Source organism: Micropterus salmoides, unplaced genomic scaffold, assembly GCF_014851395.1.
Source record: "Micropterus salmoides isolate LMB-PRFRI ecotype aquatic unplaced genomic scaffold, ASM1485139v1 Ms_hic_scaffold_13, whole genome shotgun sequence".
Lineage (NCBI taxonomy): Eukaryota > Metazoa > Chordata > Actinopteri > Centrarchiformes > Centrarchidae > Micropterus > Micropterus salmoides.
The window spans coordinates 13,006,975-13,027,785 of NW_024040374.1; the positions used below are offsets into that span (position 1 = coordinate 13,006,975).

At 41.3% G+C, this 20,811-nt stretch overlaps 1 protein-coding gene across 2 annotated transcripts in view; it reads right to left on the bottom strand.

The window, feature by feature from the left end:
- The window catches only part of nr5a2 (nuclear receptor subfamily 5, group A, member 2), a 70,259-nt gene that overhangs the window by 31,489 nt on the left and 17,959 nt on the right, over positions 1-20,811 (bottom strand). For both annotated transcript variants that reach the window (XM_038715638.1, XM_038715640.1), the window contains exon 4: positions 20,044-20,756. In XM_038715638.1, the coding sequence (XP_038571566.1) occupies positions 20,044-20,756 (713 nt within the window). The remainder of the gene's footprint in view (positions 1-20,043; positions 20,757-20,811) is intronic.

Below are 20,811 nucleotides of genomic sequence, written 5' to 3' on the forward strand. Positions count from 1 at the left end.
CTGCTGCCTGCTCTCTAAGATAATATGAACTTTCTGACATGGAGTTGACGGCCACTTCGACTTGTTTTCATGCAAGCAAGTCTTGAATACTATCTCTGTGCAGAGAAGCAGCTACTGCGGTCAGAAAAACATTGGCTGATTACAACCTCTCTCAGTTTGATTGATTTACAATATGACACTACAAAGTTCAATCAGCTGTTTGTTGAACTCACCAGGAGCAATAAAACAGGTGATTTATTCAGTCTGTTAATTTTTATCTCATGACATGGTCATGGAAAAAAATAACATTGCCAATTGCTGATTTACTGTTTCCAGTCGACTCAGTAGGAAACAGATTTGTTGCTGTGTTGTTCTTCCTTGAGTATTTCTCACTTCCCCATTTTGTTACAGTATGTGATACACAATACACTGCTATCACTGTTTAATTACTAACATAATGACTCCTTACTATCACTCATCTGTACATATGTACCACACTATATCTACAACTCACTATAGCCCAGGGATGTTACATGTGGTATAGATTGTTGTTTTTCTCCTTTTTATTTAGTACCATTCTTTCTCCCCAAGCCTAGTGGTTGCCTCTAACACACAAACTAAACCAGCATAAAGAGCAGCCTATTTATTTAGTTTCTTTAAATGAACACTTCTTTTTGTCACTGGATGGATAACCCAGATTAAAGAGAAGAGGTTAGTAAAGCTTTATCATAAGCACAGCCAGTCTTACCTGTACTGCCTTGAAAAGACAGAAATAAAAAAAAATATATGACAACTTTCAAGCTTCTCATTTCTACAGTCTTCATTTGTTTTGCTGAAGGAAATTCAATAGAACTGTAGAAATATAATTCTGTAAGTGAATCACTTTGAAGGTTATCCCTCTGATTTTAATTTCCAGGAGCAGCACGCTCAAGGTTATGAAATCGGTAGGTTATATTAGCTGTTACAGTAAATACTTTTCATAGCCTCATAGTTTGAGTCTTTTATGCTCACTGCAAACCAACAAAATGCACTGCTAAGGAACATTCTCTTTGTCAAACTAGAGTCTTGTTTCAATACTTACCTAAGACAAAATCTCCCTCTTAAAAAATGGCCATGACCATTTTGTAAATAATGAAATAACATATTGCACATAGTCTATATTATTATTATTCTATAATTGGTATATTTAGTAAATTTTCATATTTTTATATTTATGTATTATGTCTATTGTTACGCACCTTGTCACCAAAGTTTCTTTGTAGGAGTAAAGACTGTTTGACAATAAAGTTGTTTCTGATTCTGATTCCGATGGTTGAAAAACATAATTTTGCGCTTGGAGTCACCAATGTACCAATTTAGTTACACAGTATAAACAAACTTTCAGCAACATAAGGGAAGGAGGTTTCCATCTATATCTACTTCCACTGTACGCATTTGGACATTCCAAAGACCTGTCCTTGGATGGAGAAAAACTCATTATGAGGATTTAGCTTCTAAAGTTCACCCTGATGCAGAAAACACGCACCCCAGAAATCGCTTCAAACTGCTCTCAAAATCCACATTTAAGGCTACTTTTCAAGGTGTGATCTATTTAATATTTTAATATCATAACCGGTGTTTGGTTAAAAAAATGAGAGAAATTCCAAGCAGGAACTTCTACTTGCAGCAGCCAGCAATGAAAAATACATATCCTCCAAGAAACCAATTTAACACCTTTATGATCGTTCAGGCGAGTGGGATCAATGCCAGGATCAATCGCTTAGCCCATAGCTTTTGTTCAAAACCACTGCCTAAGATTAATGGGATTTTCCAGAGAGAGAGGTAGAAAAAGAAAGAGCGTGGGTGAGAGGGGGAATGAAAGTGCCAGACAGGGAATGAGAGAATGAGAAAAGACTTGGGGGAAATTGAGAAAATAAAACATAGTGATTAAGAGCAGATATTCCCTCCATTTCTGGGCAAATGTAAATTAATTGGAAATGGAGCATTCAGATGCTCGCTGAAAAGAGTAATGTTTATTCATAGCCCCCTGCTAAGAGTAGAGCAATTATCATGGTGTGTTGAGTCAAAACAGGCCAATGTAGTAGAATCTTTTCCCCCCCTTTCTTGTGGCCGGGTTTTGGTCTAGTGCCACGAGCATTGTTAAGCTTCGTACGGTACGGCGGGCTTTAACGAGAGTACACAGCTGGATCTGATTTTAATAAGTAGTTCCATTTTTGATGTGGCCTAATGAACAGATTAATGGAATCTCCTTCTGTGGAGCCTTAATGAATGGAGAGAATCATGCATTTTTTTAACACAGGAGGGAAACACACACACACACACACACACACACACACACACAATGAGTTTATCTGCCTCAAACGACTTGTACATAAACAATAACTGTGCGTCTCTCTCTGCTGGACAAGAATCAGTGCTGTCTTGGAGTACTACAGGTGAGGTTTGAAGCTGACATCAATGATTGTGCGTCTCTAGCAGCCATCCTTTGGTGCAGTCCTGTCTTGGCATCTGTTCGCCTTGAGCCAAAGAGGCCCTGTATTCACCTGGGAACAGGCATTAATTCACCTAGAAAGGCGCATGTTGTTCTCAGAGTGTTACGAACACATAATTATGTCGTGCTTGAATGTACCAGAGCTCATTTCCAGTTTAGTTTGGTAATTTAATTGAAAAGACTCTCAGTGTGGGGTTCCATCACCAACAATGGGACTGTGTTGGTCATCAGTGTATCGCAACTCATGGATTGGTTGAAACACATGCAACCCTGCTGACCTGATATCAAATCTTACTAACACTTATCTCTTTATTACCACTATTACCACCATTGTCATAACAAATCCCACTGCAAATCGTTTTTGGCAGCCATGACTTTCAAAAGCCACAAAAACAGTTATGTCTGTCAGAAAAAACAACAGATTGAGTGACAAAATTCCCAGGATGTTCCAGCTTTGTGACCTGGTGGGGGAGGGAGAGGTGGCCTTTGGGTGTCCATGTTCCAAACTAAGTCCTGCTCTTCTTTACACACTACAGAGGTGGATGAGAATTATTATCCCCTCCACTTCCCCAAACCAGCTCTTGTTTTATCATGGCATAGAGTTCATGTGGGCTTCGATCTTGCGGCTGGCGGGGTGATAAGGAATGCTGGGAAAATGAGCAGGTGGCAGGTGCTGCTATTGGAGAGGGAGGGGACCTGAAGGGAGGAATGATAATACTAGAGATAATATACTGAGCAACCAGCTTCAGCAGAACTGAATTTGTCAGCCAACAGACAAGGTTGAAGATTAAAGCTACCAGAATCTGTTATTTACCTGTTGGTGGTTACAGTGTAGCTGACTTTTAGGATGCAGCTTTTCAGTGCTACTGGTAGTGCACCTACACTGTGAATCCACATGATTAGCAAATTATGAAAAATCCATTAATTCTTAATAGAGCTGAGAAGCCAGGGAAACTCAATTCACTTTTGTGGTTAGTAATATTCATTACTCTTACGAATGGGATTTTATTTCAGAAATCAATCATTTCAGCCATTAATTCACTGTGTATATAGTCAGAGTGGAAACTTTAGTCTCTGAAATGTATGAGCAGAAAGGATCAATAGTCAACATGGACCAATTTTTGTTTCTGGCATTAGAAACAAAACATCAGGCATTCACAGATATATAAATGTAGCCTGGCATTGGCAGACAAATTCACAAATGCGTATTAGTCTGGAACCTCATGACTTCATTTTTCATTTCCATGTGGCATTTCCAATGGGCGCAGACCAAAATGCCTTTGGACACAATTGGATTGACCTACAACTAATCAGAGCAACAAAATGTGTGACATGCTAGTTGGGAAGGTGCGTGGTCTGTTTTCAAGCAGGAAAAAAATGGTGGCCTAGTCACAGACTTCCTCAAATTACAGCTTAACAGTACGCTAAAACATGTTTCTGAAAACATTTAAGGTGGGAAATGCAGTAAGAGACTCTTTATAAAACTAGATTGGTAACGCTCCTCTGAAAGTCATCGTATCCTATCCGTCGCATATTAGATAAATGGTTGTTAATGGGCTGACAGATCTGCCAGCGCAAATGAAACATGAGCTCAGCAGATTTGTCTGGTTCCCAGGCTAACATTAATGCACATCGCTCTAAAAGACAATAAGCTAGCGGACTTAACATCTGATTGGTACCACTGACATAGTCACTGTGATTTGTACAGTAAATTCTATGTATCTATGTATGTGACACAATATGTATATCATTGTATGCATGCTCATCAGCGTTTCATGTCACTTGCACCTGTTTGTTGGTTGCATGTATCTCTAATCCAACATATCAGGTAGTGGAGAATGCCCGTGGTTTTATCTCCGACTGAGCGCGCAGAAACCCTAGACTCGTATTATGGCCCTATACAGCCATAGAGATGCCACAGGCCATCTGTGAACTCAGAAAATATCACCATTGTCACAAGAAGGCCTTGTGTCTGCAGAAAAGTCAGTTTACAACAAGAAATTGTTTAGTGAAAAAAAACGTACTTTGCTTTTTGCAAATATGCGTCAGTTTCTTAAACTCACTTTAGAAAATGACAAATAATATTTAAAACTCAAAAGTAGACATTGGTTTCTGTGTTTTTGTTCTCGCTTAATTATAGTATGTGAGTATAAAATCAGATGGGACTTAAATCCTAAACTGTGGTGGCTGCATGCCCCTTGAATCAGGCTTTTCTATTCTTAGTTGATGGTTGTAATGTCTTGTCTTGTCTTGTTCATATGTGAATGCTAGCAGCATCCTTTATTGTTTCTATACCATCAAGTATATTATTTAAGCATTATGTGACGTACTGGACGTTGGACTTATTAGATAACATTACATTTGCAGTGTAGAAATTACATTACTCACAAGAAACTCAAATGTAGTCAAGAAAGTCTGTTTTGCTGATGCTAAAGTTTCAAATTATTTATGTTAGAGCGGGAATTATCTACAACCTCTTTTCTGAAAAGCATTAGACAACGTGTTTTGAGTGAGTCTGTGTGTGCCAGTGCATATGAACTCGCTGTGTATTGAACTGACAGCAGAAACTGCTTTGTGAAAGAGTGAAAGAATACTGTATTGTGTTTGTGTGTATGTCAGAAAGAATGCTAGTGTACGTCTAAGTGCGTGTTTCCTCATGTGCGTGTGTCCACTTCTGATTGATTTTGCCGCAGCACTGAGATTGATCAGTTCCCATGGTGTCACTGGATGCTGACCTTTGACACTGAGAACACTCTGCTTTTGATTGGCCATGCTGTCTCCCTCTCCCCATCTTTTTATCTTCTCATAGACTGCTCATCCTGATATTCTTCTTCTTGTCCCAGGTTTGTGGTAGAAAGGGAAATCAAAAACCCAGCCAGTGATTGGACATTCCCTGTTTCTCTCCTTGCCCATCTATATGTCCTTTCATCCTATACAGCAACCTTTTGTACCAAGCCTTGTTGAGATGAGAGGAAACAAGACGCAGACCTAATAAGGTCTTCCTGCTCTGACGGGGCGCCAACAGATACAGGAAAGGCAGTTGCACAGAATATGTAAATACATAGTAAATAAATAACAAAGATGCAGAAGAATCTTGGATGGACCACGGCAAGTAAGGTTAAGTTGTTAGCTTAGGCTAGCTATGCACACATACACACACGCACATCTGTGAGAATCCACAAGAAGCGCTGCACTACATTCATGAGACAGGAAAAACAAAGTATCTCTGTGGGTCTGTGTATTGCAGTGTGAAGAACGTCTTGTTTTCTCAAGGTTGCTGACGATGGCAACAAACCCTCTTCTCTGTCTGATATTAGCGCGGGGATTTGAGGATGAACCAAGCACAGCCAAACTTTCCTATTCCATTTTTTACTTGATGCATAAGCATATGAAAGATAGAAAAATCAATAAAGCAAGAGAACGGACCAGTGAGAGGCCAGACATGAATTTCAATTGATATCTTTTCATGAACGCAATGTTTATTGTTTTCTGCTGCAGCTAGTCTGTTTACTAGATATGTACAAAACTTCCAGGTAACGTCTGCCAGCTTTTTATTATAATCATATATTAAATGTCTGAGAATATCATTCACCTAGGTGGTAGAGTGTCTACAGGAAGGTGAGTTGGTCTCAACGTTACTCCAGTGTGGATATTCAGAGATTATGGGTGAGGCACTACAGATAAAAATTAAATTGAGTTCTAGAAAAAAAATTGGTTATGAGAAAGAAATGTATGTACTGTTGCCTCATTTCGGAAAAAAGTTAATCCATGAGTGCATGGCTTAGAGGAATGGAGTTTTAGGTACTGTTTTCAGGATACCTCAAAAGTGGTTCCACAACAACAACACACACACACACACACACACACACACACACACACACACACGCTCATACTCAAACGTGAAATCTCAGGGCTTAGAGCTAAGAAGCTATCAACTAATTATCAAAAACACAGAGAGGCTCTAATCAATTATTCACATGAACATTAGGCCGCTAATACACATGCAGCCCAGGGAACAGCATCTCCCACAAGTAACCCTTACTCCTCCTTCACTCCAACACACACACACACACACACAGATGCAATCATGTCAAGCCCTGCATACATACACAGAAATACACAAACATATGCTTGACAGTAATATATCCATACCTGCATACTTACACACACATGCAGCCTCCCTGCTCCCTTCCCGCCACCCCACTCACTTCTATGCAGAAAGAGAAAATGCATTCCAGCCAAATGTAAAATGAGTTGTGTGAGTAGACTGTCTATAAGGTTCCTGGCTGGGAGGTACTGATCATAGAACTCCTATTGATCCATCTACGCCCCCCTCCTCAGACACAAACACACACTCACACACACACACACACACACACACACACACACACATAGACTCCCCAAGCACATACACCCAGAGCTTAATCTACCAGGCGATTCCTGGGCATTAAGCCCCAGCTATTGAATTTTCACGCCGTGCAATCATTATTTGAGTTAATGCTGCAATTTATGACTTAGTGTTTGTGTGTTGTGTGAAAGGTAGGTGGGGGGGATGCAATATAACGAGAGGAAGTGAGTGTGTATGTATGGAGGTATGAAAGTATGGTATGACTGGGTGCAGATTTCTGTGTGTGTACATGTGCTGGTAAAAGTGGGGTTTTGCATTGACTTTATTATTCCGTCATGGCTCTGTGAGATGTGATGGAGAAAGAGGATTTGTGTGTTCAAAAACAACAATTTGTGTGTGTTTGTGTGTGTGACTTTCATTGACAGACAGTGGAAAATGACCCCATAATCCTCGTCTGGCTGTCTATGCATTAAGAGGAAGAGAAGACAAGGAAAAGAGGAGACAAAGATGACAACAGGCTAAAGGCTCCCCCCTTTTGTATTATTTACAACAGTGGAGACATTCCTCCATATATCACACACACACACACACACACACACACACACACACACATACATATACCCACAGACAGACGCAGACATGCAATATACCTTATAAGCTTAGACAGCCAAAGCTGTTTAAAAATGCAGAGACAGAGGGCGGGAGACAAAGATTCCCATTAGCGTTTGACTCAGTGGGATGGTTTTCCCCCCTTTATTTATTTATTTTTTTAGTTGTGAGGGGGTTTAGGTGGTGGGTTTTAGAGCAGACAGCTGTTAATCCATATCCAAATGTGGCACAGCTCCAGAGATCACTGGGATCACAGCCCTTGATGCACAAATTAAATATCTGAATTAACTAATTGAGCATTTCCGGAGCTTCTGTGATATGTAAACAGTCCAAGTACAAGGAGGACGAGGCATCAAAACCACAATGCCGCAGAACAGATGGAGCCCTGCTCTTCCCTGAAGTGCATCTCCAGGCCTTGTCTGACAGAAACTGCCATGAATGCATCTGTATTAGGAGAAAGACGTCTCTCTATAGCACTGCTGTGGCAGTATGAGGCCTAGTGGTGCTGCTGCTGCTAATGAAGTGCAGTGTAACATGTAGCATATTGGCCTAAGGGAAGGTGAGACTGCGGCTTGCCACCTGAAAACCTTGTCTTTTTGGTTTTCATTAAGCATCCCTGGTTAATTTCTAGAGGTTTAACTGTGTTGTCGACACCCTTCTCAGCCATTCCCCTTTCAGCATATTTAGTTTATTGCTCGTCATTGTTTCAGCTTGCTTGAAAAGCCTCTTTTTATCCCCCTCTGAGAGGGCGCAATCCTAAAAGAACGCAGGACTGTAATGCCTATTATTAGTGCTGTGCCTTTATTTCACATGTGTGGAATCATTTACCCCTGGCTCGTGCCAGTTTTGCAGTTATGGCGTTTTGGGAGAAATGGAGAAAGAGATTGACAGATTGAGAGTTGAGGAAGAGGGAATGGTGTGAGAGTAATAAAAAGTCCTGATGTAGTGTAAAAGAAATAGGGAAAGCAAGAGCAAAATTAAAACCAGCAAAGAAAGGAACGCTAGTGGGGACAGGGAACAGGTGTCTTTGTCCTACTTTGGCGGAGGGGCTGAAGCCATTTTCTGGGCTGCGTCATTGTTTGGCGGGCGGTCCCATTGAAATTTCTCACTCGTCGTCACAACACAACCACAATGTCTAGTGTTACTCCTATGAACTGTATGCATCAGTCATCGCTGTGCAAATTCAATCACCTGCCTTCCCAGTTGAATATAAATACCCCTCCACTCTTTAAGTGTAAAACTAGCCGGCAGGCTGTCAACTCTGCTCCACCACTGTCTTATCTATTGTCTCCTGGACCCCCGAGCACCCCATGTTTCTCCACTCCCTGTCCAGAATAGACAAGCCATAAATAAGCATCAAAAATAGACGTTAGGGGACAACTGTTGACAGCCCAGTGACGAAAGCGGCAGACACAGGCAGAACCTCTAGGCAGGCTGGATTACACGCAGATAATTGAGGGCACGCAACATCAGAACATAAGAAGCTAGAGGCACATTTTTTACTTACTTGAAAAGCCAGTTGAAGCATTGTGTTTCAGTGTGCAGTTTGGGGAACAAAATCTTTGCCTGAAGAAGTTTGCTACTAAGTATCTCTTAAAATACACAGTATTTGGCCTGTAAATCTCTTATGTTTATATAAACATATATCATCCTATATGTTTAATGAATGTGTTAAAATGGAAAATTTTCTACCATAAATGCTTCCTTACTAAACAACACCAAACATCCACTCAACGTGTTATTTTTATAAGCTGGTGTTGCATGCTAATCTTTGTCAAAGTGAGTAATATGGGGCTTATGAGGTGTACTATTAGCAAAACACTATAATTTTCCATTATGTAAATACATGAAAAAAATGTCTCCATCAAGTGAATAAGTGATGCTTACTTCAAAGTGAAACGTTTTGATTGGATGCCCTTTTTTGCAGCTATTTGTGCTTTGATGCTTTCCTAACTGTCTTTTACAAAGATGAAATGTAAAACAGGAAGATAAATTAGCTGACAGGTTTGCATAGTTTTGTGTGGTGAGTTTAGTTTAGAGGTTGAGGGTCGGCGTAAGGCTGCAGCAGCCACACCTCGGCCCCTCTGACCTCCAGGAAACCCTATAGCCAGGAGCTATTTAGAAGCAAAATGCCGGCACTTCTGTCTGTATATTTACCACTTGTCTGACAACATATCGCCACCCTTAGCCACCAAGCCCGCCCGCAGATAACAATCCTTTTATGAGGATCACTTCTAATTTGTCCTTTGCTGCTGCAAACTGTGAGCGCCACTTTTTTGGCTTGCAGACTTTATGACAGGAGGCACTTTGGAAAGGTTCCTGCATAAACAGTAGATTTAACACAGCTTATAACTATATGCACAGCAGAGAGAAGGAGAGGCGAGGGAGAAAGTTGCTTTGTACTTTGGTGGAGTGTGTAAAGTGTTTTCACTCTGTTGAGTTGATTTGTTAGCAGCCTGGCCAACGAAATCAAGTCCCCATATCCACTTTGTTTACCCATTTTCTTTGTCTCTCATTCCCACTTCCTCTCTTCCTTTCAATAGCTCTCTCTCTCTCTCTCTCTCTCTCTCTCTCTGTCTCTTTCCCTGCTTTGACTGACTGTTGCCAACTTGAGAAACAAGCCACCGAGGCTAACAGCACAGCCTAGTCAGCTGCGTCACCATCTTAACAAGCAGCATGACCTGCCAATAAAAAAGGCTTTTACCCTGATCTTCCTCAAACAAGACTTAAACACAAACTGCTCTTTCTCCCGCCGAATGCCCAAAGTGCTCGCAAATGCGAATCAGCCCGTGTTAACTTGCTTGAAAATGAAAAACTACAGACGAGGTGGAGGAGGCAATTTTTGTTTTTCTTTGCTACCTCATCAGCAGTTGTTTGAAGAGGAGGGTGAGATGGAGAAAGGCAGAGATAGAAGTTTAAAAAACACATCCCATGTTTAGCGGGGAGGTGCAGACACTTGATCCAAGCAAGAATGTCATATCAATATTCATAAGCAAGTTTCTCACATATTTAGTGAGGATTTTAGTTAATTGTTGAAACAGTGAAAAAAAAACTCCTTGAGTGAGGATGAAAAAAGGAAGAGGAAATGTTGTTGAGGACAGTTGAGTCTATCATTGCCCAGAGCTCTGTAAACTTGTACTTCACGACAGCCTTTCATCCCTCATCAAAGCAACAAGTAGATGAGCAGACTTTGTGCATGCTAAAACCTCCCAACCCCCGTCGTCTCCTTATAGCTGCCGCTCCACTGGGACTGGCGACCTTAAATCTTCTCTTTTAACAAGTTTCCTGTTCTTCCTTCCGGCCTCCTGCAGTCCCCTGGGGTTGGACCTACGGGACCATTCCAGTATTTGGAAAGGCTTTATCTTAAGGCTCAGTCTACAACCATCAGGGGACGTGAGGAGGACATTGGAAAATTAGATTTTTGTCAGATCAGTGGTCGCTGAAAGCATGGCAGATGCTATTGTAAAATGCAGACTTTGGCTATGCCAGGAAATAAATACTGATGTACAGAAAAAAAAACTATGACACCATAAGAGCTGTACATGAAACACATGTTTGCAATTGTCATCTTGCTATGTTGCACACAGTGGAATAAGGACTTTTTCAAATAACAGTATCCTTCTGAGACACATGCAGTATGCATGTACTATACACTTCAGCAGGAGGATCACATTCAGGAGGTCCAACCTGTAGCCTGCCAGGTACAGAACAGCCTCTGATATGTAGGATTTATGCAGTTTTTTGACTGACCACACACTGTGTCTTTAAAACAGACCTGCTTTTTTCATTTTGTATTGGTAGTATTGGAAAAAAAATCAGGTGGGTTCTTAGTATTTATGAAAAAAAACTAGAGTGATGTCTTCTGCAATGGTCAATAATTTATGAATGAAAAGAGCCTTTGTGAACCCCACCACCCTCTCCCTCCCCGCAAGCCCCAAACTCCTGCTCCTACCCAGTGCTTCTGATCAAACAGATATTGTTACCACTAAAATAGCAACTTAAAAAAAACACACAGGCGGCCATAAGACCTGCCTGCAGCCTGGGAGAAAGACTGACAGCAGAGGGGAGGCGGTGAGAAGAAACAAAGAAAGATCCTAAATTAAGTGAAAATTTAGACAAGTCTCCTGACCACAGCAACAAAAAATAATAGAGGAGAAACGGGAGTGTGTGTTGGGGGGGACAATACTGTATGTGTGTTTGTGCATGTGTGTTGAGATGGTGGTGGTGGTGGTGGGGGGTGTCATCTATCACTGGACAAATGCTAGGCTGTGGGGAGTGTTGGTGGAGGGGGGGGTTGTCGGCCAGAATGGTGCTGCTCCTCAAATGAAATAATATATCTTTGAAAGCCTACGCCCCGCGCCAGGCCCCGGGCCCATATATCAAGCCCAAGAGCGTCTGGTGGATTCGCTCCAGGCCCATTAACCTTCCACCTGTTCCCCCCTTACACCCCACCCCACCCTACCAAACCTACCGGTACTCTTTTCACCCCCTCACACCCCTCCTTGTTGTCCTTCACCATGCCCCCTCTCCTCCTCCTCTTGCCCTTGGTTGTTGCCTCTCAGAGCTCCTTGTTCATCTTCCCATCTAACCTCCCCCCAAACACCTTATTCTCTTCTTCATTTCCCTCTTTCTGTCCTTCTCTGGCTGTCCTTCATTTTCTCCTTCTCTCTCTCTGTCTCTTCCTATCTTTCTTTATCTCTCATTATCAACTCTTTTTTTCCCTCCCTCCCTCTTCGCTGCCATATCATAGCTGATTCTGTCCTCTCTTTCTCTCATGGTCACTTTCTCACTCTAAATCATTCACTCCGTCACTCTTTTCTCTCTGCTTCTTAGTTTCAGTTGCAGCCTTTGCTCTTCTCTTTCTCCTTCTGTAACTTATTTAAACTCCCCGTCCCCATTCCTACTTCCCTCTTTCTCTCCTCATCCTTCTCTACACATTCTTTGTTCCCAACTGAGGTAAAGCAAGAATGCCATGGGGAGTGCGTGTGTTGGGGGCTGCAGCACAGCCTGCCGAATAATTCAAATGCAATGGACCAGGGACACAAATCTCTGCCAACTGCATGCAGCCGCCAACCCCATCATGCTTGCAGTTTGTCAGGATTGGGGTGTCAGGAGGGGAGGCTGCTGGGGGTGGGGGCATTGACCTCTATGACAAGACAGGCATTGCAGACCGAGGCTCTGAATCTGTGTATGTGTATGTGTAAGGTGGTATAGATATACCACGTCCCAGGCTTCACAGATCACGCCTAAAACGGTTTGTTAATTTCCACACAGTTATGGGGTGTGAAGAAAGAAAAGGTGCAATCAGCGGTCAAAGCAGGGCAGGGGCAATAAACCCCCCCAACACAGACACACACACACACACACACACACACACACACAATTATACACACAAACATGCACCAACAAACATGCGCACACACTTGGTTGCACCTTGAAATTTAAACTGTTCCTGGATAGGTCATGGAAAACAAGGTGTGTCTGGACGGCTGTATGTGTGAGAAAGATAACTAACACTGTAAAAAAAGACCCGCCAGTCTGAACTGGGTGTTGTAAGTATAATTTCACCAAAGTAAATTCATGTAATATTTATGGATGTAGATGGAGGGGAGGTGAGAAGGGGGGGAAATTATTCAGCAGGGCTGAGTGGGGGGCACATCAGAGGACCTTACATTATTCACTCAGGTAAATCTATAAGTGGAGAATATTCAGGTGTGAGATGTGAACATCAGCCCCCCTCCTGTCCCACCCCAGGGACCTGTCACACTGCATGATTGACTGACGTGCAGCCGCTTAGAGGAGTCGAATAAACTGGCAGAGAAGAGTCAGTGTTATAAATAATTCTACTGCTTAAAATGCTCGTCTTATTTTTTTAGGTTGTTGCAGATTTCTGGGAATCTTGTGAGTTTTTAAGAGCTTTTGAAATTTGAGTTGGAAGAGAATTCATCACCAGGAAAACACAAAAGAAACATACTTATTTGACGGCTCGATGGGGATGATGCACAGGAAAGACTTTTTAAAAAATGTATTCATAGATATGTTTACTTGAATGTGTGCTGTATCAAATGTATCAAATCAAATTAGGTCAAGTGAACACAATACATTGTCTTAATACATCTCTTTCTAAAATGTCACAGTCGCAGTAGGGTAGTTTAATGTATTGGTTTTTGGTTAATAATATTATATTGCGATGAAAAGTAACAAAAAATGTGTTAAAAATGTCTAAAAAATGTTTTTTTAAATATCTGAAAAAAACCCTTTTCATTTAATTAAGAAATCAACAGTATAGTTTTACTAAATGTTTTGACAGTTTGAATTTCTTTCAATTTTTAAAAATGTGACATTCAGCCAGTGTTCTGTTCAGTATTTAAAAGTACTCTTGAGCAAGACACTGTAGTCCTACCAAATTATTATTTTTTATTATGATTATCATTTTGCATTTCTATACATAGGAAATAATAGTTGACAGCTGAAAGATAATGTGATGAGAGAGAGGTGGGCTTGCAACATGCAACAAAGGTTGAATACAAACGTAAAATGTAGATGTTGCCACCAGGACGTCCTGAGCCCTATCAAATTAAGGATGATGTGAAAAAGAGTCAGTATTTTTAATTGCAATAAAATATGATTTTGCCTTTGATCTGGTTAAGTGTAAATACTAGGTAAATTATGCCTATCTTGTTCCATGTTTACATGCATTACCTCATCCCTTTCCTGCCCTTTTGCCCTTCCTGTTGATTTTCTTCGACTCTAATCTCTTTTTCTCTTTGCTTTTATGTTCTGTCTTTTAGTATCCTCCTCTCCTCTATCAAATCACCTTTTCTACTTACTCCCTTACCTCCTCTTTGTTATTCCCTCTCCTTTCTGTCCCTCTCCTCTGCTCTCCCAACATTCCTCCTCTACTCCTCTACTCTCTCATCTCCCCTCTTTGTTTCACCTCTGTTCTCCTCGCCTGTCCTTTCCTCTCCCCGGCCATCTGTTTATCCAATATGGCCGTCCCATCTCAGCTGGGAGCTTTCCCAGGGAACAAGGCTTCTAATACAGTTCCTCCTCAACTTAATGGCCCTCAGTTCTGCTTTTGCCATTCCCGCTACACACAGAGAGAAAAAAGCGAAAGAGACAGAGAAGCACAAAAACCTGTCTGGATCCCCCCAAAAAACTGTCCCTGGATGACTAAAATAAACAGTGAAGCCACATTTCAAAACGTCACGGGTATTTTCCTCCCTGCTACACATTTATCAGGTGGATGGACTAAATATATGTATAAAGTTACACAGCTTTTTACTCAAGACAAATTTTTATAAACATGTCATCTTTAGAATATACCTGTCACAATGCTGTTGTTAACAGTTTGGATTTGAACAATCGGATCAATTCTGGAGTCATTTTTGAGGCTGCAGTTAGATTTATAGGCAACTGCCACAGAGCCTTATTTTGCAAACACTGTTCCTGTTGTATGTGATGACATGAGTTGTAATTATATCCAGACTGTTTCAACATTTTTATTTTTTCTGTGATGCACCTGCATTTCCAAAACAGTTTGCTCTCTTTAGAGCTATGTCAGTTGGTATGTGGAGCATAAAACTCAAAACAGTGTTGTCAGACCTCATTTGTTGACACATACTGGCATTTGTCAGTTCTCCCAAACACTTTACACAAAACTAATTTCTGTGAATAACTGAGCATATACCATGATGGATCAATTTTTTTCTACATCATCACAGTCAGAGCTTCTTTCTAAACACATTTTACAATTATTTAGTTTTAAGAAATGTTATTTCTAGGTCTATGTCCATTACATCCATGTCTGATTGAATCAAAAAATATCTTATTTCTGTTCTATGTGTTTTTGAAAGGGAAACTTAGTAAATCGCATTTAATCACGTTATAGGACATACAGAAAAAAAAAGATTGTTTATCAGACAATAACTCCTGGAAATCATGGCACATTGAATAACAATCATACATTATGTGAGTGTAACATATCTGAAGGTATACTTCCTCTTAACTGTAATATGGCTGAACTGTAGCAGCCTTAATACATTGGGTTACTTAAAAGTATTTTCTGACATGGTCATTTCCTTTACTTCATCAACCTCTGTTATGTTGTGTTTTGACAAGGCATACAAAAGTGCTCGCTGTCCCGAGACCAGACACACATCCTTTTTATTAAAGGGTGTAGAGAGGAAAGGGAGGTGGGGTGGTGTGGTCAAAAGGGAGTACAGTTAGGAAGGTAAGATATAAACATATGAATCATCAATAGTCCCAATTGCCCTGCTAAATTCTCCCTCTCATTGTGTTTGTGGTGGGAGTCGGTCAGCCATCCCAATGCTGAAACAATGGAGGAGAGGTACTGCACTGGACCAGCTATATTATGAGTCACCCTCATGCACGAACACACATACACACACACAAGGTGTAAATACACGTGCGAACACTGGCATTCAAGCAGTTGTCCACTGTCATATTCAGCACAAACAAGACCATTAGAAGAGGTGTTTTGCAAAGAAAGCAGGACATTCTTTTTTTTATTCCAAATGTTCCAAAAGAAAAAAGTCAACCAGCAACTTATTTGACTCTTTAAATTTTGATTGTTTGCTTTTTGATTCAGTGAGATGTTTTAACTAAGCTCTTTTTCTAAACTCAAAATAAATGTATTTTTATGTAACACAAATCTTGGTTTACATTTTATCAAACACTACAACAAACAATTTTTATTTCAAATTCATGTAGAAAGAAGTCAAGACCAAGGCCTGTAGCTGCCTTTAGAAAACATTTTTGAGTGGATTTGTCCTTTAATTGTCAAAGTTGCCTGGTTGACGATTGGTGCCATGGTGGGTGAAGGGGTTCATTGCAGGACAGGGAAGGATGGGGAGGGGAGGGTGGCAGAGTACCAGCCCTGTGCTAGCAAATGTCACTGAGAGACAATCACATGTGTTCAGAACACACTCAAATACTGGCATATACTTGACACACACACACACACACACACACACACACACACACACACACACACACACACACACACACACACACACACACACACTTATATACCAGATTAAGCACTGATAATATACTTTCAAATACATTAAACAAACTATGAAACACATCCACACATTTAAATATACCCATTGTTGTACCCACTTGTATAATAGCATATACACTGATCCTACAAAACATATCCATACTCATCACATACACATACTCATCAAATAAGATAAAAAAACAACCTTCTGCAAAATGTAAAATTTTCAGAAATGAGGTCAAGAACTATCATTATCCGAAATCAGTATATATTTAAATAGTAAAAAAACAACACAAAACAGCCCAGGATTGTCAAACAACAATCTAATCTTTCAATAAAAAAATCAATACACACATTAAACAGCTGACCTAAATCTGCACATGTAACAACATTACTGTGAAAACACACACTCAAACTGTGTGATTAGGAACTCATAAATGGCCGAATAGATGTGGCACACACACTGAAAAAAGAACAGGCTTATGTGCAAAGATATCTAGACAGACATAAACGTATAGGCATACACACGGACATGTACCTGTTTTCAGTTTGTTTAAAATTTTATTAAAATAACCACAAGTGATCATGACCTCAACCCTGCCAAAGCCTTCCCTCATCACGACACTTTGTCACTAATTTCAAAAACAGTGCACCAGACCTGACTTTCTCTAATTGTCAATGTGTTAAATCAATCAAAACTGGGGTGGGCTGGGTCTTGGATCCAAGGTGTTAGAAATAAACATCCCTCACATCATGCCTCATTCCCAAAAAGAGGGGGAGAAAGAGAGAGGCAGCGTGCTGCATTGAAAAAGAATGAGGAGAACTCTTTAGAAGGTGTTCCTAATGGCTAAATATTTATGAGTCCTGTGACCGAGGCCAACTTATGGAAACCAAATCTTTAAACACTTTTTTTGGCAGACAGCTTGCACCCCCAACCCCCCCAGCTTGGCTCTATTACTAGAGAAATTCTTTTGTTCTTACAGAGCTAATAATAGTGAGAAGGGCTGTGCATTATGTGTGAGCGGTGTCTGTGTCTTAATGTGTGTGTGTGTGTGTGTGTATATGAGAGAGAGAGAGAGAGAGAGAAAGAGAGATGAAAGTGTATTTATATATCCTACAGTGCCAAACTACTACTGTGACAAACTTTTAATTCTACTTTGCTTCCTGTCTCTTTGGTCCAAGGTTCAACCTCATATCTAATAGTCAAATCTCTATTAAGAGGAGAGGTCAAAGGTCAGGTGGATTCAAAATGTTCAATTGAACTAGCAATTATGAGTTAAAACAATGGGACACACACAATTTGTAGTGTGTAGTGTATACATTTTTAGCATCTATGGAAATAAATCCCCTACCATCGGCAATGTTTATCATGCTTGAGCAGTACAAGACCATTGCATGTATTCCTATGTACAGGATTAACACACATAGACAAAAGCAACCATATTCCCTGAGAGACAAAGTGCAGAGGGCAGAGGTCATGTTTGTTTTTTTTCTACCTAATTTGGTGTTGAACTGCTGTTCTGGTGCCGGCTTTTATGAACACATAAAAGCCGGCACCAGAACAGAATAACAACACATTGACACACACAGTACACACACTCTCCAATTATGATTGAAAAAAGTCAAAGCAGAATAAATGAGATGGAGGTCATTTTAAAACCAAATGTGTATCACAACAGTATCAACAATGCCAGTTTAAATGTGTTCGATATCAGCATCGAACAATCAAGAAAGCTGATCAGTTTGGCTAGCTCACCGTTTGCTTATTCTCCTGACCATCACCTACACTAAGCCTTGCTCAGCACTCCCAGTAATTACTAATGAGAAACAAGCAAGGAAGAGAGGATTGTGGGTTGTGTGGGAAAAACTGTCAGAGTCACAGCTAGCACATTATTTTTCATCCCCCCTTGTGCTTTAGATGGCTCTTTAAAAACAAGGCAAGGGGGGTTCAGTTCAATTATCTCCCTCACTTAAGTGAAATGCATCCCCACCTCCCCTAAATCAATGGGGCTCGTGCAACAGGAGCAGGAGGTTTTTTTTGAGGGGGTCGAGGGGAGTGCAGGAAGAGGTTTCTACTGCATTGCGCTTGGGTCATTTTCTACCTTTGTAACAGGCACCCAGCTCAATTACTATTAGGCACTAATATGGGTAGTCATTAGCCAAACATAATGACATTTCATTCAGCAGCAAATCAGGGAGTGACAAACACAAGTAGGTGAGATAATTGAAATAGGATGAGGGTGTGAGAAATAGAGGCTTCACAGTGAAGCAGAAATGATCATTCAAGTTAATGGGCAAACCACACACAATTATTAGTGGTAGCCACACCCTACGGCGAGCCTGTGTGTGTATATGAGTGAAGTACTGTGCACCCCAGTTGAATGCAAATACAGATCTCGAAAATGTCAATAGCGGGCACATGGCGCGTGCTAAATGTCAACATGTGTTTTTCAAGGACTCTTGTCGGTGTGGTAATTGGCTCTGTTTTTAATATTACATTTATTTCATGTGTTATTTTCCCCTTTGAAAACAAAAAAATATTAAATATTTGGAGGGAATTTTGCAACAAGGCCCATGAATATGCAGCTGAGCCTTTGGCGATGTGGTGTGAAACAAAGGAGTCAGACAGCGGGGAAGAAAAACAGGTGAAGCACCCACTAATCAAACGCCTTTCATGTCGCTCCGAACATTAACCTTCATTCAGAGCAAATAAAGCTGCGAGCAAGCAAACTCACACCACAAACTCTTCCTTGGGCTCTGTGATGAATAAGTGGGACTTGGCAGATTACATACACCTAGTGAAAATGCTGTTAAAGAATGTCCATCATAAATAACTAAAGGTTAAAACAATCTTAATTAAACTTAAATGTAATTAATTATTTAATTACATGATTAAAAGGGAAAAGCAATACGATGTGTGTCTTTCATATCCTCTGTGTGATATGGTCAGCTCTTTTGTTTGACCAATATGCTAATGTACAACATCTCATATCATCACACAGTGTGTGCCCACTTAGATCTGAGGAATATTTCAAGGGGAGATGGGCGGTATTCAGTTCACATAAAACCCTTAGACTAGGACCCTGTTAGTATGAAAAGTGCCTGAAGCTCATAGTCAAAGTTTCACAACCCATCGCCAAAATGTGTCACACACAGGGTAAATACTGCTGGCTGCTGAATTTTGATCAGGTTGTGGGACAGACAGCGGTGGCAGCTACGAACAGACAATCCTCACCCCCCACAGCCCTGTGTACTCTGCATTAGTGCTGAGCCAGTGCATAAAAGAGGAAGATTAAAGGCCTGCTGAAGATAAAGGATTGAGCAGATGATGTTCTTGAACTTTGTAAAGTACTGTCAATTATGGATGACAATGTGGTGAAAGATTTAGCAGTGAAACAAAATGCAGGATAATTTATTAAAGGACTCCAGAGCAACTGCAAATAGAATTAAAGCTTAAATGGTAGTAGTATTAGTAGTAGTAGAGTTATGCTATCATAACCCATAAGAATAAGGCTATAAAAAATAATGTGTATACATTTTTCCTCACATTCAAACAAAATCTCTCTCATCACATGAATCATGTACACCTACCTTGAGTTCACGGAAGAAGATGCTGCTGCGTGCCCACTCCACGATGGAGAAGAGTGTCTGGTCGGCCATCTTGCACATGAGGCCGAAGGTGTTGAGCTTCTCGTGTTTGCCCCGGCTGGCCTGCTCCTGCTGTAGGTAGGCCAGGATCTTGGCCTGAACCTGCGGCTCATCTGGCTCACACTTAAGCAGCTCTACGATCAGGTGAGGGAAGCTGGGCGGCGAGCCTGACTGATAGGCATCGACGTAGGCGTAGCCCATGATGGACTCCGGCGAGCTGGTGTACGGGTCAGGGTACTCTGACTTGATGGTGCGTGTACCTTGGAAGTGTCCATAGGCCGCCTGGTAGCCCTGCAGGCTGCCGGCGTGTGGTGGCATTGCCATGCTGACCGGTGAAGTGACAAATGGGCTACGGTCATAGTCTGTGGGGGGCAAGGCAGTGGCATGATGATGGTGGTGGTGGTGGTGGTGGTGACCAGTGTGGTGGCCAGGGTGGTGGCTCAGTGGAAGGCCCTTGGATGCGGCCGAGTGGATGTTCTGGATGGCTGAGGTGATGGTGAGGTCAGTTGGCACGGCTTGCATCACCTGAGTCATGGCCTCAATCTTCAGGCCATTGGCTCGGATCAGTGCCTTCTTTTGCTGCTTGAGGGCCCGGTCACGTTTGTACATTGGGCCGAATTTGTTGCGACCACCACGCATGCGGTCTGCCCGCACAGCTGACAGACGGGAAGAGGGATGAAAAGGGAGACAAGAAGGGAAAAGGACAATATT